Source organism: Astyanax mexicanus, chromosome 25 (assembly GCF_023375975.1).
Source record: "Astyanax mexicanus isolate ESR-SI-001 chromosome 25, AstMex3_surface, whole genome shotgun sequence".
Lineage (NCBI taxonomy): Eukaryota > Metazoa > Chordata > Actinopteri > Characiformes > Acestrorhamphidae > Astyanax > Astyanax mexicanus.
In genome coordinates, this window is record NC_064432.1 from 22,122,642 (window position 1) to 22,147,038 (window position 24,397).

A 24,397-nucleotide genomic window follows, 5' to 3' on the forward strand; every position below is an offset into this window, starting at 1 on the left:
AGGTAGATAGAGAGACAGACAGACAGACAGGGAGCCAGGCAGTTAAACACAACGACAAGCAAGTAGGCTGACAGACAGATTTGGGGTCTTGATTATACAGTTAAAAAATAAGGAAGAAAAGAAAGACAGATACACAGGCTAAACCTACCTGTGGGATATTCTCATCTTGTGGATGGATAGGGAGAAATGCAGGAAGACAGGTCAGCACACAGGCAGACAGACAGACAGACAGACAGAGAAAGGCAAGAAAACTGGAAGAGAGACAAGCAGGCTGACAGACAGATATGGTGTCTTGATTATACAGTTCATTATATAAGGAAGAAATAAAAGAGAAACCGCAGGTAGACAGACAGACAAGCAGGCAGACAGACAGACAGACAGACAGACACACACACGCCTACCTGTGGGATATATATTGTAGGGTGTGATTTCTGCTTCCCAAGTCGCCCCATGATGTAACACTTCACAGTAATCCTGCATACTGCTGTCCCTTGACTTTTGGCATGTCAGTATATGTCTGGGACCCCCGGGGGTACACAGACCTCACTCAAGTACATGTTTTTGTGTTTTTAAGTTACACCCTGTTAATGAACACAGACAGCTTGTCTATTCTCTGCAGAAGAGAATCATTGCTAATAGAATAGAATAGGACTAATAAACATGAAGCTGTTGGTAACATGTCGAATGGCAGGCGGTGGGCAAGAGGGGTATAAAGCCCCCCAGTATTGAGAACACTGTGGGGGAGTGGACCTGTGTTCTCTGGAATGATGGAGCTCCATCCTATATTTTTGGGTATAGCCGTAAAAGCTGTAGAAAGTGTTTCCTGGACAGTAGAGACAATTAATTACTGCAACAAAAGCAGGATAAATTATTTTAATACCTTTTTTGTTAAAAACAATGAAAGCGCAGGTGTCCAAATACTTCTGACCACACACACAAGATCACACCCTGATTAACACACCATCAATTTACATTCAATTAAAGTAAATATATATACACAGTAATGCATATTCGTCAGTGCTGTCTCTTTCTGAACACAAACCCCACAATTTACACATAATTACAGATACAGCTATACATAGTTAAAGCTCTGATCTGAGACGGATGTTAACGTTTGACGAGGTTTTGTCATCCGTTTTTTTTACGATTCTTAGGGTTGGGTCGGGTTTTGATTGGTGCAAGAGAAGAGGAAAACTGTCACTTCCTGTAAAACATCTCAGAGCTGGACGACGCCATCAATCCACCGACAGCAATGTTCATTAATCACAGAGCGTCAACATCGTCCAATCAGATCGTCCTGAAGAGTTCCTGAAGACCCAGCAGCTGTCATCCTTCAGCAGAAACCCACCAGCTGCTCCTAAACAGTGTTCTCAAACAGACCCATCGACCTCAGGATATTCTCATCCTGTGGACAAACAGACAGACAGACAGACAGACAGTGAGAAAGACCAGCAGGCAGTGAGACAGACAGGGAGACAGAAAGACTGGTAGGCAGACATTAATGCAGTTCTGATTATACAGTTAATTATTATACAAGGAAAACCACACAGACAGACAGACAGGCATATAGACACACAGGTAGACAACCACAAAGAAAAGTTGGCAGGCAGACAGACAGATATAGAATTTTGATTATACAGCTGATTATATAAGGAAGTCCAGAACAGAGTCAGACAGACAGGTGTGCAGGCTGATTGAGAAACAAATATGTTTTTTTTTATTATACAATTTATTATGTAAGAGAGAAAAGAAAGAGAGAAACAGATACACAGGTAGGCAGAAACACAGGAATGTAGAAGCAATACAGAATGACAGACAGAGAGGCAGACTGAGAGGAATATAAGAGGACAGACAGCCAGAAATAAACACAGACAGACAGGCAAGCAGGCAGGCAGGCAGACAGTGTTTTGATTAAACAGTTAATGATATAATGATATAAGTTTTAGTAAATAATGAGATTATCAGAGAGAAAGGTCACTTTTTGACAGGTTTCGATGAACTCCTCAGCGGTGACCACGCCGTCATGATTCCGGTCCATTTTCTACAAACACAAAAAAACAACACTGTGAGATACTCTTATATACTGAGCTTACAGGAGCAGATCTGTAAAAAATCAGAAAAATCCCATTATGAAAAAAAAAAACAACGGCAAAAACTGTCACAGAATTTCAATATATCATTTTTTGGCATGTCTGCTCCTAGAAAAGCAATTTCTTGCCAGTATAAACTGCATTTTTCCTACCATTAGAACATTTTCATTTTTTTCTTTTGGTTAGGTTTGTTAAAATTACCTAAATTCTATCTAATAGCTGTTAAGGACAAGATAATTGATGTGTTCCACTTCCATCTCTGTAATATTAAATGACACATTAAAAAAAGGTGAATTTATTCAGAGCAGAATCAATTTATTATCCAATACATGTCTGGTATGCAATGTGTTTATATATCTATCTATCTATCTATCTATATATATATATATATATATATATATATATATACACAAAAATGTATGACATTTTCATACCTGTCAAGTTTTAGATTTAAAAATAAGGGATATTTTCCTCTGTCCGCTTAAAGTCGTCCCACCAGCCCAACGAAGATTCAGTATCCCTTCCATTTTAAGACAGGTTTACAAAAAATCTACCACATGTGAACCACTTACACACTACAATTAGATTATCAGAATCTGAAATTTTGTGGACATTCCTACATATGTCATTCTTTACAGCCAAATTAAAAATCCTAAAAATAGTATTATGAGCTTTTACTAAAAGGACATGGACCACATATATTCCATCAGTAAAAATTAGTCCTAAGGGGTCTACACAATTAATAATTTTTAATTAATACTTCTTTCTTTTGATCACTCCTGATCAGTTCAGTTAATTTCGGTCCTCTCCACATTTCTAGTTGTTTCTAGTCACAAGCTGTACATTTTTTATTTTAAAAGGTTTAATCTGTGTGTTTTATTTCGGAGACGAGTATTTTTAAGCAGCTATCAGAAAAATCTCATCACAGTTTACATGATTAGCCTACCGTTACCTTTCTTTAAGAAAAATCGCTGAATATCCAGATCTGTTTTAACATCAGCAGCTCCGACTAGCTCCCTGAACTCACCGCGACGGGGGGGCTTCCCCACACTGACCCTCCTTTTCAAGCTGATTGGCTGTTTCTCCTGAAAGGCGGGACTTTCTCCTTGAACCGCCTCCACGATTGGTTAAGAGACACAGAGCGGTCAGTGCCCTGTCTCCTCAATAATATATATTTTTTAATTTTAATATAATATGGGAAATATACGGGAAAATACTAATGCGGGAGGACGGCGGGAAAGAGGAGTGAAATACGGTAGTTTCCCGGCCAAAACGGGAGACTTGACAGGTATGCATTTTGTGAAATGTTATTGTGTGTGTGTTGGGTGACTAGGTGTGTAAATTCTTTATTACCTGAAAGAAGGCCTCCAGGTGTAATCTGGGTATCTCTTCCTTTAGTCCTGTAGGAACATTCTTCCCCATCAGATCATAAATAGCTTTCAGTACATCCAGCATTTCCTGCACAGTACAGTACAGTACACACACACACACACACACACACACACACACACACACACACACACACACACATACACATACACACACACACATAATCACAATCACACAGTAAAAGGATCTTATAAAAGTAATCAAAAACCATGAACAGTTTGTAGGGTTCGACTCTTGATTTCTCTATTAGTTCTGGCTACTGCGCTTGCGCAGATCTCCTCATCAAGAGAGGCTCTTACTCTATTCTAAGCAGTAAGCTGATTGGCTCCTTTTGTTAAAGGGCGGGACTTTATCCTTAAACACGTCTCTGTTTTTACTACTCATCACTACTTAATGCTACTGTTATAATCCTAAACATGATACACAACACTAACATGATTAAATAAAACAGATTCACTTCAGTAAATCAGAGAAATGATTAAACATTTAGCCAAAACTTTAGCTTCTGCTCCTCTTTGACACCAAACACACCTGTACAGGTTACTGAGGACACCTGGAGCACAGGTGTAAACAGTGTAAATCATGGTATTTGGCTATATCTTTAATTAGATCTCTTATTAAATCTAATCTGAGAATTCCTGAAGAGTCCAGACCTCTCTAGTGATCTGTCCGTCTCGGTTCAGGTCATAGAGGTTGAAGGTCCAGTACAGCTTCTCCTCAGCAGAACCTCTCAGCAGCACCGACATGCCTCTGATCAGCTCCTGCAAAACTCACAGCAGTGTGTTCCTCTTAATACACACACACACAAACACACATATAGATCCAAACTAATGCTGTGCTCCAATAATTAGTGATAAAAATCTTCAAATCAATAAAACCACAAGGGTGCCCAAATTTATGCACCTGCCTAATTTAGTTTAAAGAATTATTGCACACTTTCTGTAAATCCTATAAACTTCATTTCACTTCTCAAATTTCACTGTGTTCTTCTGATATATTTAACTGACATTATGTAATTAAATACTGAAATTAAATAAATTATGCAAGTACCATAGTGAAGTATAACACTCAAACACACTCATAACACACAAATAACACTCCAATAGATACATATACTGCATTTTAGTACTTAAGTACGGTAGTGAAGAAGTTTTACATTGTACATTGTTTTACTTGTACAACTACTTCACTACTGTGCTTGTATCTGTATCTACTGTAGTATTATTTTACTCCACTACAGTATTTAAGTACTAAAATACTGTATCTGTATCTACTGTAGTATTTTTTTTTACTTCACTACTGTATTTAAGTACTAAAATGCTGTAGCTGTATCTACTGTAGTATTTTTTTTACTTCACTACTGTATTTAAGTACTAAAATGCTGTAGCTGTATCTACTGTAGTATTTTTTTTACTTCACTACTGTATTTAAGTACTAAAATGCTGTAGCTGTATCTACTGGAGTATTATTTTTACTTCACTACTGTATTTAAGTATTAAAAGGCCGTATACGGTGGCCGAGAAAGCTCAACGCAGTGCAAATTGAAAAGCGCTGCAAAAGCACAAAACACATCCATCAAAATTACAACACAGGCGCAGCAAATAGAAAAACGCGCTGCAAATAGAACCACAACACAACGGAAGTGAGTCACAACACAACGGAATTTTCCCGGGGGACCTTAAAAGATACTGTACTAGCTAAGCTGCGTCTTCAGTAACGTCTCGGACTTCACTATGTGTACAAAGGACAATAAGTGGCAAACAAGGCGTTTTGTGAAGCAGAACTTTTAATAATATGCACACAACCGTGGTAATCACAGGTAATAAACATAACTTACTTTTCAGAAGCTTGTTTGCCACTTATTGTCCTTTGTATACAGCTGGTACAGCATCTTTTAAGGTCCCCCGGGAAAATTCCGTTGTGTTGTGACTCACTTCCGTTGTGTTGTGGTTCTATTTGCAGCGCGTTTTTCTATTTGCAGAGCGTTTTTCTATTTGCTGCGCCTGTGTTGTTATTTTGATGGATGTGTTTTGTGCTTTTGCAGCGCTTTTCAATTTGCACTGCGCTGGGCTTTCTCGGCCACCGTATTGTATCTGTATCTACTGGAGTATTACTTTTACTTTACTACTGTACTTCAGTACTAAAATGTTGTATCTGTACTCTGGAGACTCTGTGTCTCTGCTGTCACTCTTACCTCAAAGCTGACAGTGCCGTTCTGATCAGTGTCGAATGCACTGAAGAGGTAATGAGCGTATTTAGTCACATCTGAAACAAAAACAATATTAATCACATCAATAAAATGACATCATTACAACTAAAATATTTTAATATTTTTACACTGTTAAAGCTAAGAAAACACAATATATCCAGCACAGTATAGTGCAGTATTCTGACTTTAAGTATGCTATGAATACCACAATATATGTACAATATATGTAAATTAAAGCAGGTCGTATTAATACAGTTTAATGATTTCACATTATAAACCAAACAGTAAAAAAAAAAATGCAGTTTGTTTCGAAATGATCAGTTTTACCCACTAGATGGCAGTGTTGCAGTATTTTTAAATGTTTAAAAATTAAACATATATTTATTTCAATAGAAAATATATTTTATTTCTTTAAATTACATAATTAAAATACATTTATATTTGTTATATTTATTTAAAAAACATTGGTAATTACACATTATAGTGGTTTATACTGTTTCAGTATATATATATAAGGTACCAATGCACACCTTTTTAATTAAGAATTTTTCTTTATTTCTTAATTTTATTTATTTTCTACATTGCACATTAATAATAAACACATGACAACAATTAAGGGGCAAATTTGGAATCTTTAACATTAAATTTAGGAATTTATCAAAAGAAAAAAAACATGGAATAAGAAGGGGTTTCCAAATGTTTGCCATTTTCTCAGTGTCTTTATATATAAGTAGAGTCTCAGTATCTTAAAGGAGTTTCTGGAGGTGCTGATGAAAAGTTGTTTATTATCATAATAAAAAACACATACCTCCACCAGGGAAAAACTGGCTATAGATGGTTTTAAATGTCTCCTCGGTTACGATGCCGCTGGGACAGCCCTGACCAAACCCAAGCAAAACAGAAATCAATATTTACCATATAAAGCAAAGATATAATCCTGACATAGGATTATAACAGTGTAAAGGAAGCAGTCTTACACTTTTAAAGCTCCTGTAGAGAAACTGCAGCTCTCTCTTGCTGAAGCGACTCTGACGGTGGAGTCTCTCCAGGTCCTCCGGACGCCGACGGCGCACCACAGTACCATCCTGCTCCTCATCCTCATTATCTACAACACAATACAATGCCCAAATTATACATTTACTAAAGAAATAATGCTATTCATGTATTACTAACCTCTTAAAAAATGATGAGTTTCTTTGATTTTACCAAATTGAAAACCTCTGGAATAGAATCAAGAGGAAGATGAATGATCACAAGCCATCAAACCACCAAACTGAACTGCTTGAATTTTTGCACCAGGAGTAAAGCAGCATAAAGTTATCCAAAAGCAGTGTGTAAGACTGGTGGAGGAGAACATGATGCCAAGATGCATAAAAACTGTTATTAAAAACCAGGATTATTCCACCAAATATTGATTTCTGAATCCATAAAACTTTATAAATATAAACTTGTTTTCTTTGCATTATTGAGGTCTGAAAGCTCTGCATTTTTTTGTTTGTTATTTCAGTCATTTCTCATTTTCTGCAAATAAAAGTTTATATAATAAAACAACAATGTTCATTTCACTCAAACATTTACCTATAAATAGCAAAATCAGAGAAACTGAAATGCTCTCTTAATTTTTTTCCAGAGCTGTATATGCATTTAAAAATAACAATTTGCAGTATTTAGATTTAAATAATTTAGATTAATACAAATACCTATTAGATCTATAAATTAAAATCCATTTGATTAAAAAAAAATGTAAATGTATTTTGTCCAACAGCAAATTTCATGCTTCACAAGTTTAAATCACAAACAAAGCATTATTAAAATTCAATCAGTAATAAATGGGAGTGAGTGTGTGAAATGGCTATAGGAGTCCAATTTCTAAACACTGGATAGAGTTTTCTGCCTCAGATGTGAATCGTGAGCTGTGCTCACCGCTCACTCACCCGCTACAGCAGCTCCATTAATTACACACACACTTACCTCCAGCATCAATAATGTAGAGAGCTGGACACTATTACTGACCCACGTGTGTGAGTGTGTGTTGTAATTCAATACATTCTGGGGACAACTATCTATTTACACAGTTAGGTCATGGGGACCTCTTGCGCTATGGGGACCACATGTCTGTTTGTTCATGTGTGTGTATGTGTGTATGCATGTGTGTAGAGTCAAATATGAGAAGGAATCCATTAGTGTCAAAATGAAATAGGTTGTTCAGTGGTTGCCGGGGAGTTGCCGTGGTATAGAAGTCAGTTGTTCAGTGGTTGGTAAGGTGTTGATATGGTATAACTGTCGGTTGAGGCATTACTAGGGAGTTACACAGGTCAGATGTTAAGTGGTTGCTGAGGTGTTGCTGAGGTATAGGAGTCAGTTGTTAAGTGGTTGCCGAGGTGTTGCTGAGAAATAGGAGTAAGTTGTTCAGTGATTGCTGAGGTAAAGGAGTTAGTTGTTTAGTGGTTCCTGAGGTGTTGCTAAGGAATAGGAGTCAGTTGTTCAGTGGTTGCTGAGGTACAGGAGTCAGTTGTTTAGTGGTTGCTAAGGTGATGCTGAGGTATTGGAGTCTGTTGTTAAGTGGTTTTTGATGTGTTGCTGAGGTATTGGAGTCTGTTGTTCAGTGGATGCTGATGTGTTGCTAAGGAATAGGAGTCAGTTGTTAAGTGGTAGCTGAGGTGTTGCTGAGTTATAGGAATCAGCTGTTAAGTGGTTGCTGAGGAATAGGAGTGAGTTGTTCAGTGATTGCTGAGATGTTGCTGAAGAAAAGGAGTCAGTTGTTAAGTGGTTGGTAAGGTGTTGGCAAGGTGTTGATATGGTATAACTGCTACAAAGGTTTTGTTGTGGTATAGGAGTCAATTGTTACTTGTGGTAGGGTGTTGCTTGGTGGATTTCTGGGTGAGAATTTAGGTTATGTTTAGATCTGGAACGTTGGAATGTGGACCTGGAGCTCCTCAGGCCATGCAGGTAACTGAACACACCTGTGCTAAGCGGTGTCCTCTTTAAAGAGCGTTACACCACTGACCCAGTTTCTAATGACATCATCACGGTGAACACGCGACACTGCAGTGCTGAAAACACCACATTACACCGACTTCACTTATAGTGCTCTAAAAACACCAGATATAGAACCTACTTCCACAGAAGCAATATAACAACAGATTCTCTATACAGTAGAAATGTTCTATTTTTATTCAAAATAAATCAGAATATCCACTGAAGCATGTAAATGAATGAAAAAAACTGTTGGTGTACTAAAGAACCTTTAGTAGACATTTTTAGTACTAAGATAATAGAACAAGAATATCAGGTAGATGGTTCTCCACAGAAGCTTAGTTATTTAAAAATAAATAAATATTCTAAAAAAGCCGTTCAAGGGTTTTCAATGCCACTACAGTTCATAGAACCCTTTTCAGTGCTATATAGAACTAACTTCCACAGAACCAATATAATAACAGGTTCTCTATACAGTAGAACTGTTTCATATTTGTTAAAAATAAATCAGAATATCCACTGAAGCATGTCAACGAATATAAAAAACAAAAAAACTAAAATAAAACTGTTGGTTTACTAAAGAACCTGTGAGGAACCTTTGTTTAGTACTATGAGAATAGAACGATAATCTCAAACAAAACATTTACACAGATCATCATGTGGATATAAAGGCTCTTTTTTTCCCCAACACAAAACATTTAAAAAATCTTTTTTTTTTTATGATAAGAGTGTAGAAGGAGAAGCTCTACAAAATGTACTTCTTCATAAAATCTTATGTAAAGAGAAGTTCTATAGAGCATTAAAAGGGTTCCCTGGTCATTTCAGGACACAGAACCTGTTACAGAGCCGTTATTCTGTTGGCCACACCCATGTAACCCACCCACAAGACCACCTCGCCCCCTCAGCTGACCCCACCCCGCCCGGCTCGGGTCACTGACCTGTGCTGAGGGTCCCGGTGAGGAGTCGATGGAGGTGCTGCAGGAATTTCACCAGCTGCTGTTTACACCTCCGCCTGCTCATCCTCAGCTCCACACACTGCTCTCACTGTCCTGACAGTGTGTGTGTGTGTGTGTTCACTCCTTCGGTAACAAAAGTGGAGCCGACAGTGTGTGTGTGTGTGTGTGTGTGTGTACTGCACTAACAAGGAGTTGCCTGTAGGAGGCGCTAAGTGTTGACTGCTGTTTAAAACAGCTCTGACTTTTTATTATAACAAAATAATGATAAAATTATTATTCTTAATTATAGAAGAATTAATTAAACAGCAAAACACTAATTATTTACTAGTACATCTCAAAAAATTAGAATTTCACTTTAAAAAGAGTTACTTCATTTCAGTAATTCAGTTCAAAATGTAAAAATTATATACCATATAGATTATAGAGTATTACCCACAGCGTGATTTATTTCAAGTGTTTATTTCTTTTATTGTTGATGATTAAAACACAAAAATCTGTGTCTCAGAAATTTAGAAAATCAAGACCAATTGGTACTTTAGGCAGTGTGGGCAGTGTGCCAAAATCCTGCTGGAAAATGAAATCTGTATCTTCATAAAAGTTGTCAGCAGAGGAAAGCATTTTGGGAAGTGCTGTAAGGTGTTGTGGGAAAACAAAACTGCACTGACTTTAGACTTGATAATAAAACACAGTGGATCAACACCAGCAGATGACGTCTCTCCAAACCATCACTGATCTTCAGTAAATTTTACATTTCATTTGTAAATCAAGGCAGCAGAGTCTGGAGGAAGAGTGGAGAGACACACAGTCCAAACTGCTTAAGATCTAGTGTGAAGATTTCGCAATCAGTGATGGTTTGGAGAGAAATGTCTCACACCACTTCATGTTTCACTCTGCTGACAGCTTTTATGGAGATGAGGATTTCATTTTCCAGCAGGACTTGGCACTTGGCAAAACTATTCCACACCTTTAAGAAAATTTAGAGATGTGAATCTATAAAGTGGGTTCAATCAAATCGATCATCATTTAATCACAGTTCTGATCAATTTCAGACACTGATCTGTTTACAGACACTACAGAAAGCATGTAATTCCTGTATTTATTATAAACCAATATTACAAACAAACCTGATTTACCATTTTTCAGACTAAAATATAGCTGTTGGTATATTTAAAATTCAGAATTTGTACTAAAGCACTAGTAATGACCATAGCTGAAAACAGCAGCCCCCTCTGAGCCAAATAATGATACTGCTCTGTTCTGCTGTTAAATTAGAAAAATAACCTGCATGTCAAATATGGAAACTGCTAAATGCAATGTAATAAAATAAAAACAAAGTGGTATTTATTGTCTGTAACATTTTAAGACATTTAGAGATGCATTAAAAGCCTTTTTTTAAGACTTTGTAGTCTATTAACCCCTGTTATTTTCACTTCTCCTATGTTTCCTCAGTTCAGTTTGAATCAGGCGTATATTAAACCTGCCCTGAATACACTAACCCAGCTCCTCTAATCTGCAGAGTAGCTTTTAATGGAACACTGAAGAAAGTTTGGAAAAGAAGCCGACTTATTCTAAGTCAGATCTGGAGCAGGGGTTCTGTCAGGAGACCAGCCAGAAGGAGGGGACCCAGGAGAACCAGGATCCAGGGCGTCAGCGACGGAGCAGAGGATCCATCAGGAGAAGAATCAGAACTTTAGAGAGAACAATCACAGAAACACAGAGTTTCAAACATTAATAATGAAGATTGTGTATTGAAGATGTGTAATCATGTCAGAAAAATATGCAACCAATTTAAAGTATTAGTAGTGCATTTATTATGAATAAATATGCATAGTGCTTTGGCAAGCCTCAATCAAAAGTTGGACACACCTTAAATTCAGTACTTTCTTCTTATTATTATTATTTAAAATGTCCTGCATTGTAGGTCAATTCTAAAGTAATCCAAACTATGAAGAAAACACATATGGAATTATTTAGTAAACAAAAAAAGAGTTACACATATTTTGGATTCTTCAAAAGCCAGTTTTGCACATCTTGGCTGGATTTTCTTAGTCAGTTTTATGAGGTAGAGTCACCTGGAATTCAGGCTTTCAGTTAACAGCTGTGCTTAAAATCCTCAAGAGTTAATTACTTGAATTTCTTGCCTCTTAGTGTTAGTCTGTGAGCATCAGTAGTAAAGTAGTGAAGAGGTAGAGTTGGTATACAGTGAACAGCCCTATTTGAGCAATGTTCTGATCTATATTATGAAAAGCAAAACTACTCAACTAAGTAAAGAACAAAATGAAACTTTAAGAAATGAAGGTCAGTCAATCTGAAACATTTCAAGAACTTAAAGAACTTAAAAGTATTCTCAAGTGCAGTCGCAAAGACCCTCGTCTTATAATAATGATGAAACTGGCTCTCATCAGGACTAGCTTCACAAACAAATGCAAGTTAACGACTCCCCAGAGCACCTAATGCTTCACAGAGTATTTTGGTTTGTTTAACACTTTTAAGTTACTACATTATACTACTCCTTATGAGTTTCTTCATAGTCTGGATGATTTTAGTAAATAAATAATTGAGACATTGAATGAGAAGATGTGTTCAAACTTTTGACTGGTACTGTACGTATATGATGATAATCAACAGATATGAGACTCACCTGTGGAACAGGTAGCAGTCGTGATTGCTGAGAAAGCGTGAATGTGATAAAGTGATAGTTCTGTAGTCCCCATCGTCACTTTTAACAGGCTGGACGTTCTCCACTGTAAAGACCTCAGTCGGGGATATGAGCTGCTCTACCTCATCAGAAAAACATGTGTAGTCCTCCACGTTCACCACCGAACAGGAAGTGATGTCAAACAGCGTTCCTTCACCTTCACCTGACCCGGCTGCTTCTATTTCAGAGCTCTTCTGGGTTCTGGGATGGAGGAACCTCCCAAAGCGGATCTCCTTCCCAGTTTGTGCTGAATATCGAAGGTTGGTGCCGAAGTAGACGTGGCGGCAGGAGGCGTTCCTGTCGTTCAGGAGCCGCATGGCGTCCGTCAGCAGGAAGTGGAGAGATTTGTAGGGAAACTGCGAGTACGTCGTGGCGTTGGTGCCATTGGTCTGGACCATTCTGTTGAACTTCTTTCTGAAGTTAACTCCAGAGTTCCCGTACGAGTGCAGAGCAGACAGGTGATGCTGAGTCCCGCCGTGAATCTGCTTCTCACAGGTTCTTCCAGAAACCCTCCACATCTCCGAGAAATCCCCTCTAACCCGGATCTCCCTCTCCAGAACCCCGCCTGGTTCTGTTACAGCCCTCAGCATCCTGTCCCGACACCCTGAGAAGACGTCGTCCACAGCGTTAGCAGACATGTCCAGAGTTTTCTGCTCCGCTCTGACCTGCAGAACAACAACCAGTTAGAAACACTGTTAATGAAGCTCAAAAACGTCTGGAGGGAACCAGTGTGTTACTGTAGAGCCTAAGAAAAAGAGATGTTCAAAGACACTTGGCGGCCATCGGCCAATCTGGCACAGACCACGAATTGAACCCCATTCTACCACATGATGTGGTAGGCCACTAGCAATTAGTGATGCTCTGGAAAGAATTAAGATACCACTTCAGTTTCTGAATCAGTTTCTCTGATTTTGCTTTTTACAGGTTTATGTTTGAGTAAAATGAACATAGTTGTTTTATTCTATAAACTACAGACAACATTTCTCCAAAATTCCAAATAAAAATCTTCTCATTTAAAGCATTTATTTGCAGAAAATAAGATTGCTGAATTAAGATTCAGAGCTTTCAGACGTCAAATAATGCAAAGAAAACAAGTTCATAATCATAAAGTTTTAAAAGTTCAGAAATCAATATTTGGTGTTTTTTAATCACAGTTTTGTTTTTATGCATCTTGGCATGTTCTCCTCCACCAGTCTTTCACACTGCTTTTGGATAACTTTATGTCTTATACTCCTGGTGCAAAATTCAAGCAGTTCACTTTGGTTTGATGGCTTGTGATCATCCATCTTCCTCTTGATTATATTCCAGAGTTTTTTTAATATTCTAAAATAAAAGAAACCCATCATTTTTAAGTGGTCTTATTTTTTTTTCCAGTGCTGTACAAATAATTAAAATAATAATAATAATAATAAAACTAAGAATAATATATGTTAAGCAAAAATACTGGTAATAAAATATAAGCAAATTAAATAAGAAATTACAATTCATACACCAGAATAAAAATCTAAAATAAGTTACAATAAGTAGATTATAACATATAATACAAATAATTATATAGTCATTTTAATATATACAATCATACAATATTGTAGCTTTTAATAGAAGTATAACATATTATAATTATAAGTAACTGCCATTTCCAATATATAGGTCTGTCCAGATAACTAATGTTTCTGATGTATCTGATGTAATATATTAACCCCGGTCATTTTATACTCTGATTAAGAGTTAACATGCACTGAGAAATCCCAGAATACTCCGGTTAAGAGTACACTGATACCCTGATACTGAGTATTAGATCAGCACATCATTAATATATAGAGCTATAGATCTGTAATTACTGACAAAAAGAGTGAGAGTGAGAGAGAGAGAGAGAGAGAGAGAGAGAGTACAGGAGAGGCTGAAGTCTCTAACTGATGTAAAATTATAAGAATAACTTACAGTGAGGAGGAGCAGAGGGAGGAGCATCAGCAGAAACAGCCTCATACTCAAACCTCCCATCATATCTGCCCACAGGACCCGCCTCTGAAACACACACACACACACACACACACAGACACACACACAAAGACACACACACACAGAGACACACACACACACACACACACACACACACACACACACACACACACACACAGAGAGACACACACACACACACAAAACAGAATCACGGGAGAAAATTAGATTCAACAACGCAGTGCAGTCTTTGTCTCACTCTCTCAATCTATTGCTCAACAACGCAGTGGTGTTTTTGCTCACTCTCTCTCTCTCTCTCTCTCTCTCCAAATCTATGTCTTTCTTTCTCTGTTTCTCACTCTCTCTCTCCCTATTTCTATTATCTCTAGGTCTTTTTGTCACTATATTGCTCTCTGTTTCATCCATCCAGGGGTGCAACTACACTTTTTGAGGTGTATGCAAACCTACTATAGTCCTCCCAAAAACATATTTCTAGATGCAGAATATCAGTTATGTAATATAAAAAGCAGTGCTGGCAACCCCTGTTCTGTAATTTATTAGTTTTATGATTCACCATCTACTTACTTACTTTTATATATTATATAATATATTTATATATTATATATTATATATTATGATCCGTTATATTGTAAATACAGCACCTGTCCTGCAGGTGCGCCATGATGTGTGTTTGTGAGGAAGTGACAAGAGGATAGATGGGGAAGGAGTGGATGGGTGCCTGATTAGTGCTATGCTTCAGTTTTTTGATATGTATTAGTATATATTAAATATAATATAAAATAATATAATATAATATATTTAAAGATAATAGAGATAATATTATATTAGTACTATATTATGAGATAATAACACTATATTATAATATAATATAGATAATACTATTTTATAATATGATATATATAATGCTATATTAACACTATATTATAATATAATATAGATACCACTATATTGTAATATAATTTAGATAATACTATATTAACTCTATTATAAGATAATACATTCACTTTAATATTGTTTATATTCTTCAGTACACCGCTCTGGGTGCGGTTAAATACACACATCAGTGTGTAAAAGTGGGCGGGGCTAAGCGACTGTTCCACCAATCCGCAGTTCAAAGGACGTTCTGCCGCGCTCGCTCGCTCGCGCTGGCCCGATGACGTCATCGCTCTCCCTCGCGATGACGTCATCAGAGCGAGAGTCTATAAAAGGGGGACAGAGTCCACTGCGGATCATTCATCGTTTATCAGGACTATACTAATGAGCGATAGTGAAGGAGAGCAGGGACCAAGCTAATTTTCTGAATATTTAGGAGAGGAAGATCAACTCTTTTCTACAACTTTGGGGTAAAGGCATAGTATTATGTTAACATAATTTAATTAGCTTAATTTTAGTTTATTAATGGTATTATATTATTATTTTATGTTTCTGATGTTATATTATTACCCTTTTCAACTTGCAAGTTTTTATTTTTTATTAAAATTGTATTTAAATATTATTTAAGTCAGAGTTAGCTAGCTCGAGGTACACCTGCACGGCTCCATAGCTCAGTGGACAGAGCGCTGGTCTCCTAAACCAGAGGTCGCGAGTTCGATTCTCGCTGGAGTCGCAGTTAGCTAGCTCGAGGTACACCTGCACGGCTCCATAGCTCAGTGGACAGAGCGCTGGTCTTCTAAACCAGAGGTCGCGAGTTCGATCCTCGCTGGAGTCGCAGCTAGCTAGCACGAGGGAAACCTGCACGGCTCCATAGCTCAGTGGACAGAGCGCTGGTCTACGAAACCAGAGGTCGCGAGTTCGATCCTCGCTGGAGTCGCAGTTAGCTAGCTCAAGGTACACCTGCACGGCTCCATAGCTCAGTGGACAGAGTGCTGGTCTCCGAAACCAGAGGTCGCGAGTTCGATTCTCGCTAGCCCGAGGTACACCTGCACGGCTCCATAGCTCAGTGGACAGAGCGCTGGTCTCCTAAACCAGAGGTCGCGAGTTCGATCCTCGCTGGAGTCGCAGTTAGCTAGCTCGAGGTACGCCTGCACGGCTCCATAGCTCAGTGGACAGAGCGCTGGTCTTCGAAACCAGAGGTCGCGAGTTCGATCCTCGCTGGAGTCGCAGCTAGCTAGCACGAGGGAAACCTGCACGGCTCCATAGCTCAGTGGACAGAGCGCTGGTCTCCGAAACCAGAGGTCGCGAGTTCGATTCTCGCTAGCCCAAGGTACACCTGCACGGCTCCATAGCTCAGTGGACAGAGCGCTGGTCTCCTAAACCAGAGGTCGCGAGTTCGATTCTCGCTGGAGTCGCAGCTAGCTAGCTCGAGGGAAACCTGCACGGCTCCATAGCTCAGTGGACAGAGCGCTGGTCTACGAAACCAGAGGGCGCGAGTTCGATCCTCGCTGGAGTCGCAGTTAGCTAGCTCGAGGTACACCTGCACGGCTCCATAGCTCAGTGGACAGAGCGCTGGTCTACGAAACCAGAGGTCGCGAGTTCGATCCTCGCTGGAGTCGCAGTTAGCTAGCTCAAGGTACACCTGCACGGCTCCATAGCTCAGTGGACAGAGTGCTGGTCTCCGAAACCAGAGGTCGCGAGTTCGATTCTCGCTAGCCCGAGGTACACCTGCACAGCTCCATAGCTCAGTGGACAGAGCGCTGGTCTCCTAAACCAGAGGTCGCGAGTTCGATCCTCGCTGGAGTCGCAGTTAGCTAGCTCGAGGTACGCCTGCACGGCTCCATAGCTCAGTGGACAGAGCGCTGGTCTTCGAAACCAGAGGTCGCGAGTTCGATCCTCGCTGGAGTCGCAGCTAGCTAGCACGAGGGAAACCTGCACGGCTCCATAGCTCAGTGGACAGAGCGCTGGTCTCCGAAACCAGAGGTCGCGAGTTCGATTCTCGCTAGCCCAAGGTACACCTGCACGGCTCCATAGCTCAGTGGACAGAGCGCTGGTCTCCGAAACCAGAGGTCGCGAGTTCGATTCTCGCTGGAGTCGCAGTTAGCTAGCTTGAGGTAAACCTTTTCTACAACTTTGGGGTAAAGGCATTTCCGGTCCCATGGTGTAATGGTTGATCACTCTGGACTTTGAATCCAGCAATCCGAGTTCGAATCTCGGTGGGACCTAATTATGCTTTTTAGACCACACTTTAGGAAGACTTGCAGACGAAGCAATCTGAGATAATGTTAAGGAGAAGCATATAAATGGCGATTCCTCCAGCAGATATAGCGTATATAGTATTATGTTAACATAATTTAATTAGCTTAATTTTAGTTTATTAATGGTATTATGTTATTATTTTATGTTCCTGATTCTTACATTAACATTTTAAATTGTATTATATATTTTTTTTATATATTTTTTGTTCTTGTTTGGAGTCGCAGTTAGCTAGCTCGAGGTACACCTGCACGGCTCCATAGCTCAGTGGACAGAGCGCTGGTCTCCTAAACCAGAGGTCGCGAGTTCGATTCTCGCTGGAGTCGCAGCTAGCTAGCACGAGGGAAACCTGCACGGCTCCATAGCTCAGTGGACAGAGCGCTGGTCTCCGAAACCAGAGGTCGCGAGTTCGATTCTCGCTAGCCCAAGGTACACCTGCACGGCTCCATAGCTCAGTGGACAGAGCGCTGGTCTCCTAAACCAGAGGTCGCGAGTTTGATTCTCGCTGGAGTCGCAGCTAGCTAGCTCGAGGGAAACCTGCACGGCTCCATAGCTCAGTGGACAGAGCGCTGGTCTACGAAACCAGAGGGCGCGAGTTCGATCCTCGCTGGAGTCGCAGTTAGCTAGCTCGAGGTACACCTGCACGGCTCCATAGCTCAGTGGACAGAGCGCTGGTCTACGAAACCAGAGGTCGCGAGTTCGATTCTCGCTGGAGTCGCAGTTAGCTAGCCCGAGGTACACCTGCACGGCTCCATAGCTCAGTGGACAGAGCGCTGGTCTCCTAAGCCAGAGGTCGCGATTTCGATTCTCGCTGGAGTCGCAGTTAGCTAGCTTGAGGTAAACCTTTTCTACAACTTTGGGGTAAAGGCATTTCCGGTCCCATGGTGTAATGGTTGATCACTCTGGACTTTGAATCCAGCAATCCGAGTTCGAATCTCGGTGGGACCTAATTATGCTTTTTAGACCACACTTTAGGAAGACTTGCAGACTTGCAGACATAGCTCAGTGGACAGAGCACTGGTCTTCTAAACCAGAGGTCGCAAGTTCGATCCTCGCTGGAGTCGCAGCTAGCTAGCACGAGGGAAACCTGCACGGCTCCATAGCTCAGTGGACAGAGCGCTGGTCTTCGAAACCAGAGGTCGCGAGTTCGATCCTCGCTGGAGTCGCAGTTAGCTAGCTCGAGGGAAACCTGCACGGCTCCATAGCTCAGTGGACAGAGTGCTGGTCTCCGAAACCAGAGATCGCGAGTTCGATTCTCGCTAGCCCGAGGTACACCTGCACGGCTCCATAGCTCAGTGGACAGAGCGCTGGTCTCCAAAACCAGAGGTCGCGAGTTCGATTCTCGCTGGAGTCACAGTTAGCTAGCTCGAGGTAAACCTGCACGGCTCCATAGCTCAGTGGACAGAGCGCTGGTCTCCGAAACCAGAGGTCGCGAGTTCGATCCTCACTGGAGTTGCAGTTAGCTAGCTCGAGGGAAACCTTTTCTACAACTTTGGGGTAAAGGCATTTCCGGTCCCATGGTGTAATGGTTGATCACTCTGGACTCTGAATCCAGCGATCCGAGTTCGAATCTCGGTGGGACCTAATTATGCTTTTTAGACCACACTTTAGGAAGACTTGCAGACGAAGCAATCTGAGATAATGTTAAGGAGAAGCATATAAATGGCGATTCCTCCAGCAGATATAGCGTATATAGTATTATGTTAACACAATTTAATTAGCTTAATTTTAGTTTATTAAATGGTATTATGTTATTTTTTTATGTTCCTGATTCTTACATTAACATTTTAAATTGTATTATATATTTTTTTGTTCTTGTTTAATACTCTGTTATATATGTATTAATTTGATCATGTTATATTATTACCCTTTTCAACTTGCAAGTTTTTATTTTTTATTAAAATTGTATTTAAATATTATTTAAGTCGCAGTTAGCTAGCTCGAGGTAAACCTGCACGGCTCCATAGCTCAGTGGACAGAGCGCTGGTCTACGAAACCAGAGGTCGCGAGTTCGATCCTCGCTGGAGTCGCAGTTAGCTAGCTCGAGGTACACCTGCACGGCTCCATAGCTCAGTGGACAAGAGCGCTGGTCTACGAAACCAGAGGTCGCGAGTTCGATCCTCGCTGGAGTCGCAGTTAGCTAGCTCGAGGTACACCTGCACGGCTCCATAGCTCAGTGGACAGAGCGCTGGTCTCCTAAACCAGAGGTCGCGAGTTCGATTCTCGCTGGAGTCGCAGTTAGCTAGCTCGAGGGAAACCTGCACGGCTCCATAGCTCAGTGGACAGAGTGCTGGTCTCCGAAACCAGAGGTCGCGAGTTCGATCCTCGCTGGAGTCGCAGTTAGCTAGCTCGAGGAAAACCTGCACAGCTCCATAGCTCAGTGGACAGAGTGCTGGTCTACGAAACCAGAGGTCGCAAGTTCGATCCTCGCTGGAGTCGCAGTTAGCTAGCTAGCTTTTCTACAACTTTGGGGTAAAGGCATTTCCGGTCCCATGGTGTAATGGTTGATCACTCTGGACTCTGAATCCAGCGATCCGAGTTCGAATCTCGGTGGGACCTAATTATGCTTTTTAGACCACGCTTTAGGAAGACTTGCAGACGAAGCAATCTGAGATAATGTTAAGGAGAAGCATATAAATGGCGATTCCTCCAGCAGATGTAGCGTATATAGTATCATGTTAACATAATTTAATTAGCTTAATTTTAGTTTATTAAAATGGTATTATGTTATTTTTTATGTTCCTGATTCTTACATTAACATTTTAAATTGTATTATATATTTTTTTTGTTCTTGTTTAATACTCTGTTATATATGTATTAATTTGATCATGTTATATTATTACCCTTTTCAACTTGCAAGTTTTTATTTTTTATTAAAATTGTATTTAAATATTATTTAAGTCGCAGTTAGCTAGCTCGAGGGAAACCTGCACGGCTCCATAGCTCAGTGGACAGAGCGCTGGTCTTCTAAACCAGAGGTCGCGAGTTCAATCCTCGCTGGAGTCGCAGCTAGCTAGCTTGAGGGAAACCTGCACGGCTCCATAGCTCAGTGGACAGAGCGCTGGTCTACGAAACCAGAGGGCGCGAGTTCGATCCTCGCTGGAGTCGCAGTTAGCTAGCTCGAGGTACACCTGCACGGCTCCATAGCTCAGTGGACAGAGCGCTGGTCTACGAAACCAGAGGTCGCGAGTTCGATCCTCGCTGGAGTCGCAGTTAGCTAGCTCGAGGGAAACCTGCACGGCTCCATAGCTCAGTGGACAGAGTGCTGGTCTCCGAAACCAGAGGTCGCGAGTTCGATCCTCGCTGGAGTCGCAGCTAGCTAGCTCGAGGTAAACCTGCACGGCTCCATAGCTCAGTGGACAGAGCGCTGGTCTTCTAAACCAGAGGTCGCGAGTTCGATCCTCGCTGGAGTCGCAGCTAGCTAGCTTGAGGGAAACCTGCACGGCTCCATAGCTCAGTGGACAGAGCGCTAGTCTCTGAAACCAGAGGTCGCGAGTTCGATTCTCGCTGGAGTCGGCCCCACTGCATCCATCCATCTTTCTCGGTCACTCTATTGTTCTTAGTTTCATCCCTGTGTATTTAGATGTGTATAAAATAGTATTTAAAAATGAATAAAAGCTTATTCAGGTTCTCTGATTTAGACTCTGCAGACTCTGACTCGCCATGTTCTCCTGAGGATCTGAGAGAACTTTCCGTAATCTGACTGAGTTAGGAAACATACTGCCGGAGCCAAAGTCTGATCTCTTCTTCCAGAGTAATGCTATAAAAGGAAACACTATCTAAACCAGAAGTTTCTCTTTTCTATTGAAGGACTATAAACATCACTGCTGCTCTGAATGATGTCTAAATGTTTGTGTTTCCAATTACCAATGTTCTTTATCCTTATCTTTAGCTGCATGTTTACACTGCTGAAGAGAGCCTTTCCTAAAGGGGCAGAGTTATCCCAAAATAAAGGGGCAGAGTTTTCCTAAGATAAACGAGCGGATAAGTAATTCTCAGACACGTTAAAATAGCTTAATATTTTTTATGAAAATGTCTGTCTATCACACCACTTAAAAATAATGAGTTTTTGATTTTACCAAATTGAAAACCTCTGGAATATAATCAAGAGGAAGATGGATGATCACAAGCCATCAAACCAAACTGAACTGCTTGAATTTTTGCACCAGGAGTAAAGGCATAAAGTTATCCAAAATCAGTGTGTAAGACTGGTGGAGGAGAACATGCCAAGATGCATGAAATACTGCGATTTAAATCCAGGATTATTCCACCAAATATTGATTTCTGAACTCTTAAAACTTTATGAATATGAACTTGTTTTCTTTACATTATTTGAGGTCTGAAAGCTCTGCATCTTTTTTGTTATTTCAGCCATTTCTCATTTTCTGCAAATAAATGCTCTAAATGACAATATTTTTCATTTGGAATTTGGGAGAAATGTTGATTGTAGTTTATAGAATAAAACAACAATGTTCATTTTACTCAAACATAAACCTATAAATCTCTACATTTTTTTCCAGATCTGTATAAGAGTCATGTGTACATTGTTAAAAATATATTCAGATTTTTAAGAAACCTTATATTTAAGCACTTAAAGCCTCCATTTATGTGTATTAATCTGTTGATTCATAATAAATCTTAATAAAAAAAATAATAATACACTGTTTGAATGAAATTTAAAACAATTACGCTGCAAAACAAAAGGCTTTTATTGATATTTTGATCACACGTGCACATTAACACATTGCGATAATGTTAAAATAATATATTTTGCAGTCCTAAAATAAACATGCTTTCAAACCAGTCTTATAATAATAATAATAATCCCAAATACAGTACATTAATGTTAAAGACTACAGCTCCAGAGAGACCACTTCAGTTTTTCAATCAGTTTCTTTGAATTGTTGTGTTTATAGGTAAATGTGAGTAAAATTAACATTGTTGTTTTATTATATAAACTACAGACAACATTTTTCTTCAAATCACCTCAAATCACCATCTTAGTTTGGTTCCGTAATTCTATTCTGTGTCCCTTAATTGTTTTCATGTCTTTAATATTATTCTACAATGTAGAAAATAAATAAAATAAAGAAATAAAAAAACACTGAATGAGAAGGTGTGTCCAAGCTTTGGACTGGTACTCCACTGCAAAAACATTAATCTTAGCAAGTGAAATTATCTCATTTCAAGGCAATAAATCTTATTTCTTTCCCTGATAATTTATTAACCTTATTTTAAGTAAATGTTACTAGTCAAGTTATTCTGATTCTTGTGTACAAATTTTAAGCCAAGAAATAAGGGATTTTAGCTTGATTTAAGCTTATTTCACTCATTTCCATATTTTGTGATTGCTTATTTTTTAAAATCTTAGTAATAAAAATTTGCTCACCCCATTGGCAGATTTTTTTTTTGCTTAATTTAAGCATCTACGTCTCAATTTACATACATTTTGTCTAGTTTTTTGCAGTGAAAATATGATTCACAGTAGCTGGACCGCTGCCAATTCCTGCAGTGTGAACCTGAAACGATTGGATCTGTGACCGAAAGGGGGGCGGTTCCTGACCAGAAACCTGAGAAAGAGAAGTCTCAACCTTTTCTGATGAAGTTTTCTCAAGTAAACAAGTTCAGACTGACCCTCTGGTGGCAGGTTCTGAACATGTGGTAAGAGAGCAGGTTTACTGAGCTGATCTAGGGTCAGTTAAACAGTGGCTTGGCTGATAATAAAGCCTGTATTTAAAGGATTTATGGCCTGATTTTACAGTGTTGAGGCTCAGAGGAAAGAGGCCCAGATCAGGCTGCTCTGGGGGCCCGGTGAGAGTGAGAGTGATGACACAGAACAGTTTGAGGAACAGCCAGTTCCTTCCTCCTCTTACCTCTAACCCAGTAGAACAGAAATAGAACAGAAAGAGAACAGCATGGGAGTCTATATGGTTCTGTAAAAAGTGCGAGAGAACTTACCTCTATTAGCTCAGCTCAGCTCAGCTCAGCAGCACGTCCGAGTCCAGAGACAGAACAACATGCCGGGCCTGGTTCCCCAGTTTAAAGCTCTGGGCTGTTCTCCAGTCTGCAGTTGGCTCTGACCTACACAGGGGTGGGAACACCGCCTCCCCCCTCGCTCTGCTACACTGCAGGAGAAGCTATGATGATTTATGGAGGCCTGTATTAAATATTAGAGCTTGTTGACACGTCCCATCAGACCCTGAGAACCTCACAGTACCACAAACAGCAGATGCTCCTCCAGTGGCTCAAACTAAAACCACCTAAATAAACATTTCAGATTTCAACATTCAGAGTATCATAACTGATCACAGACTCAGTCAATCACAACATGTACTGTTCTTTAGATTACAACAAGAGATGATAGGAAATAGAACAGAACGAGAACAGAATGATATATTACCTTGTGCATAATGTGGAATGTAGAAATGGTGGGTTTGGGGTGAGTGGGTTACTGATTGAGTGAGGTTCTGCCGGGGGTTCCTCATGGCGGTACTGGTGGACCGTTTCACGATGGGTTTACGTCACAACGTTCCCCAGTCGCCATCAACAACATTTTAAAAACCCCAGCTGGTTTTGGTTCAGGTCCAGTTTAATCATACTTAATACATTCTGATAAATCAACAAAACACAGCCTTGACCTTCTGACCCCACCCCCTTTTACTCCCTTAACCAATGACAGCACAGGCCCGTATTTATATACATACTGGTCAACCAATCAGGAGATGCTACTCTAACAACCCTGGTGAAAAAATATATATACTTTAATTGCGCTTTCATCAAACGTTTGAAAGTACTTTAAACTGATCCTACTTTTACAAAAATACAATATAGTGTATTTAAAAAAAAATTAACTACTATGAAGTACACTTTTAGTTTAATGTAATTCAATATACTTCTAAAATACTTATTTCCAAATATACTTTTGTAGTGTGATAAAAACAGCTGTTACAGTAGTTCACTTAAAGTACAATGT

The 24,397-nt window shown here is 39.8% G+C and overlaps 3 protein-coding genes, 1 long non-coding RNA gene and 40 other non-coding genes across 45 annotated transcripts in view; 41 read left to right on the forward strand and 3 right to left on the reverse strand.

Annotated features, from left to right (window-relative positions):
• LOC125787693 (uncharacterized) overlaps positions 1 to 24,397 on the reverse strand; it is an 87,298-nt gene that overhangs the window by 30,565 nt on the left and 32,336 nt on the right. The window contains exon 2 of one of the 2 annotated variants that reach the window (XM_049472280.1): positions 21,512 to 21,572. The exons of the other annotated variant lie outside the window; for it this stretch is intronic. The gene's annotated coding sequence lies outside the window, so the exon portion shown is untranslated. Of the gene's footprint in view, positions 1 to 21,511; positions 21,573 to 24,397 lie in introns of those variants that run through there. 2 annotated transcript variants of the gene reach the window in all.
• On the reverse strand, positions 860 to 10,014 carry kcnip4b (potassium voltage-gated channel interacting protein 4b). The gene is made up of 8 exons (XM_049472278.1): positions 9,603 to 10,014; positions 6,666 to 6,793; positions 6,497 to 6,566; positions 5,674 to 5,744; positions 4,133 to 4,240; positions 3,444 to 3,548; positions 1,979 to 2,041; positions 860 to 1,405 (listed from the first exon to the last, which is right to left on the reverse strand). The coding sequence occupies exons 1-8, from the start codon at positions 9,682 to 9,684 to the stop codon at positions 1,358 to 1,360; spliced, it is 675 nt and encodes a 224-aa protein (XP_049328235.1). The 5' UTR covers positions 9,685 to 10,014; the 3' UTR covers positions 860 to 1,357.
• On the reverse strand, positions 10,940 to 23,832 carry LOC111195242 (T-cell ecto-ADP-ribosyltransferase 1). Its single transcript, XM_022682025.2, has 4 exons — positions 23,383 to 23,832; positions 14,260 to 14,343; positions 12,262 to 12,983; positions 10,940 to 11,308 (listed from the first exon to the last, which is right to left on the reverse strand). Exons 2-4 carry the CDS (start codon positions 14,320 to 14,322, stop codon positions 11,194 to 11,196), a joined length of 900 nt encoding a protein of 299 aa, XP_022537746.2. The 5' UTR covers positions 14,323 to 14,343; positions 23,383 to 23,832; the 3' UTR covers positions 10,940 to 11,193.
• Positions 15,546 to 17,838, forward strand: LOC125787697 (uncharacterized). Its single transcript, XR_007429484.1, has 3 exons — positions 15,546 to 16,077; positions 16,556 to 16,759; positions 17,723 to 17,838. It is a non-coding gene; the product is annotated as an uncharacterized LOC125787697 (long non-coding RNA).
• trnar-ccu (transfer RNA arginine (anticodon CCU)) lies at positions 15,829 to 15,901 on the forward strand. The gene has a single exon. It is a non-coding gene; the product is annotated as a tRNA-Arg (tRNA).
• On the forward strand, positions 15,931 to 16,003 carry trnar-ucu (transfer RNA arginine (anticodon UCU)). Its single transcript has one exon. It is a non-coding gene; the product is annotated as a tRNA-Arg (tRNA).
• Positions 16,033 to 16,105, forward strand: trnar-ccu (transfer RNA arginine (anticodon CCU)). The gene has a single exon. It is a non-coding gene; the product is annotated as a tRNA-Arg (tRNA).
• trnar-ccg (transfer RNA arginine (anticodon CCG)) lies at positions 16,135 to 16,205 on the forward strand. The gene has a single exon. It is a non-coding gene; the product is annotated as a tRNA-Arg (tRNA).
• On the forward strand, positions 16,221 to 16,293 carry trnar-ccu (transfer RNA arginine (anticodon CCU)). The gene has a single exon. It is a non-coding gene; the product is annotated as a tRNA-Arg (tRNA).
• trnar-ccu (transfer RNA arginine (anticodon CCU)) lies at positions 16,323 to 16,395 on the forward strand. Its single transcript has one exon. It is a non-coding gene; the product is annotated as a tRNA-Arg (tRNA).
• trnar-ccu (transfer RNA arginine (anticodon CCU)) lies at positions 16,425 to 16,495 on the forward strand. Its single transcript has one exon. It is a non-coding gene; the product is annotated as a tRNA-Arg (tRNA).
• On the forward strand, positions 16,511 to 16,583 carry trnar-ccu (transfer RNA arginine (anticodon CCU)). Its single transcript has one exon. It is a non-coding gene; the product is annotated as a tRNA-Arg (tRNA).
• trnar-ccu (transfer RNA arginine (anticodon CCU)) lies at positions 16,613 to 16,685 on the forward strand. Its single transcript has one exon. It is a non-coding gene; the product is annotated as a tRNA-Arg (tRNA).
• trnar-ccu (transfer RNA arginine (anticodon CCU)) lies at positions 16,715 to 16,787 on the forward strand. Its single transcript has one exon. It is a non-coding gene; the product is annotated as a tRNA-Arg (tRNA).
• trnar-ccg (transfer RNA arginine (anticodon CCG)) lies at positions 16,817 to 16,887 on the forward strand. Its single transcript has one exon. It is a non-coding gene; the product is annotated as a tRNA-Arg (tRNA).
• On the forward strand, positions 16,903 to 16,975 carry trnar-ccu (transfer RNA arginine (anticodon CCU)). The gene has a single exon. It is a non-coding gene; the product is annotated as a tRNA-Arg (tRNA).
• Positions 17,005 to 17,077, forward strand: trnar-ccu (transfer RNA arginine (anticodon CCU)). Its single transcript has one exon. It is a non-coding gene; the product is annotated as a tRNA-Arg (tRNA).
• Positions 17,107 to 17,177, forward strand: trnar-ccu (transfer RNA arginine (anticodon CCU)). The gene has a single exon. It is a non-coding gene; the product is annotated as a tRNA-Arg (tRNA).
• On the forward strand, positions 17,193 to 17,265 carry trnaw-cca (transfer RNA tryptophan (anticodon CCA)). The gene has a single exon. It is a non-coding gene; the product is annotated as a tRNA-Arg (tRNA).
• On the forward strand, positions 17,321 to 17,393 carry trnaq-uug (transfer RNA glutamine (anticodon UUG)). Its single transcript has one exon. It is a non-coding gene; the product is annotated as a tRNA-Gln (tRNA).
• trnar-ccu (transfer RNA arginine (anticodon CCU)) lies at positions 17,678 to 17,750 on the forward strand. Its single transcript has one exon. It is a non-coding gene; the product is annotated as a tRNA-Arg (tRNA).
• On the forward strand, positions 17,780 to 17,850 carry trnar-ccu (transfer RNA arginine (anticodon CCU)). Its single transcript has one exon. It is a non-coding gene; the product is annotated as a tRNA-Arg (tRNA).
• trnar-ccu (transfer RNA arginine (anticodon CCU)) lies at positions 17,866 to 17,938 on the forward strand. Its single transcript has one exon. It is a non-coding gene; the product is annotated as a tRNA-Arg (tRNA).
• Positions 17,968 to 18,040, forward strand: trnar-ccu (transfer RNA arginine (anticodon CCU)). The gene has a single exon. It is a non-coding gene; the product is annotated as a tRNA-Arg (tRNA).
• Positions 18,070 to 18,142, forward strand: trnar-ccu (transfer RNA arginine (anticodon CCU)). Its single transcript has one exon. It is a non-coding gene; the product is annotated as a tRNA-Arg (tRNA).
• Positions 18,172 to 18,244, forward strand: trnar-ccu (transfer RNA arginine (anticodon CCU)). Its single transcript has one exon. It is a non-coding gene; the product is annotated as a tRNA-Arg (tRNA).
• Positions 18,300 to 18,372, forward strand: trnar-ccu (transfer RNA arginine (anticodon CCU)). The gene has a single exon. It is a non-coding gene; the product is annotated as a tRNA-Gln (tRNA).
• On the forward strand, positions 18,518 to 18,590 carry trnar-ucg (transfer RNA arginine (anticodon UCG)). The gene has a single exon. It is a non-coding gene; the product is annotated as a tRNA-Arg (tRNA).
• trnar-ccg (transfer RNA arginine (anticodon CCG)) lies at positions 18,620 to 18,690 on the forward strand. Its single transcript has one exon. It is a non-coding gene; the product is annotated as a tRNA-Arg (tRNA).
• On the forward strand, positions 18,706 to 18,778 carry trnar-ccu (transfer RNA arginine (anticodon CCU)). Its single transcript has one exon. It is a non-coding gene; the product is annotated as a tRNA-Trp (tRNA).
• trnar-ccu (transfer RNA arginine (anticodon CCU)) lies at positions 18,808 to 18,880 on the forward strand. The gene has a single exon. It is a non-coding gene; the product is annotated as a tRNA-Arg (tRNA).
• Positions 18,936 to 19,008, forward strand: trnaq-cug (transfer RNA glutamine (anticodon CUG)). Its single transcript has one exon. It is a non-coding gene; the product is annotated as a tRNA-Gln (tRNA).
• Positions 19,382 to 19,454, forward strand: trnar-acg (transfer RNA arginine (anticodon ACG)). The gene has a single exon. It is a non-coding gene; the product is annotated as a tRNA-Arg (tRNA).
• Positions 19,484 to 19,557, forward strand: trnar-ucg (transfer RNA arginine (anticodon UCG)). The gene has a single exon. It is a non-coding gene; the product is annotated as a tRNA-Arg (tRNA).
• On the forward strand, positions 19,587 to 19,659 carry trnar-acg (transfer RNA arginine (anticodon ACG)). Its single transcript has one exon. It is a non-coding gene; the product is annotated as a tRNA-Arg (tRNA).
• On the forward strand, positions 19,689 to 19,761 carry trnar-ccu (transfer RNA arginine (anticodon CCU)). The gene has a single exon. It is a non-coding gene; the product is annotated as a tRNA-Arg (tRNA).
• Positions 19,791 to 19,863, forward strand: trnaw-cca (transfer RNA tryptophan (anticodon CCA)). Its single transcript has one exon. It is a non-coding gene; the product is annotated as a tRNA-Arg (tRNA).
• trnaq-cug (transfer RNA glutamine (anticodon CUG)) lies at positions 19,911 to 19,983 on the forward strand. Its single transcript has one exon. It is a non-coding gene; the product is annotated as a tRNA-Gln (tRNA).
• Positions 20,358 to 20,430, forward strand: trnar-ucu (transfer RNA arginine (anticodon UCU)). The gene has a single exon. It is a non-coding gene; the product is annotated as a tRNA-Arg (tRNA).
• On the forward strand, positions 20,460 to 20,532 carry trnar-ccg (transfer RNA arginine (anticodon CCG)). Its single transcript has one exon. It is a non-coding gene; the product is annotated as a tRNA-Arg (tRNA).
• On the forward strand, positions 20,562 to 20,634 carry trnar-ccg (transfer RNA arginine (anticodon CCG)). Its single transcript has one exon. It is a non-coding gene; the product is annotated as a tRNA-Arg (tRNA).
• Positions 20,664 to 20,736, forward strand: trnar-acg (transfer RNA arginine (anticodon ACG)). The gene has a single exon. It is a non-coding gene; the product is annotated as a tRNA-Arg (tRNA).
• On the forward strand, positions 20,766 to 20,838 carry trnar-ucu (transfer RNA arginine (anticodon UCU)). The gene has a single exon. It is a non-coding gene; the product is annotated as a tRNA-Arg (tRNA).
• On the forward strand, positions 20,868 to 20,940 carry trnaq-cug (transfer RNA glutamine (anticodon CUG)). Its single transcript has one exon. It is a non-coding gene; the product is annotated as a tRNA-Gln (tRNA).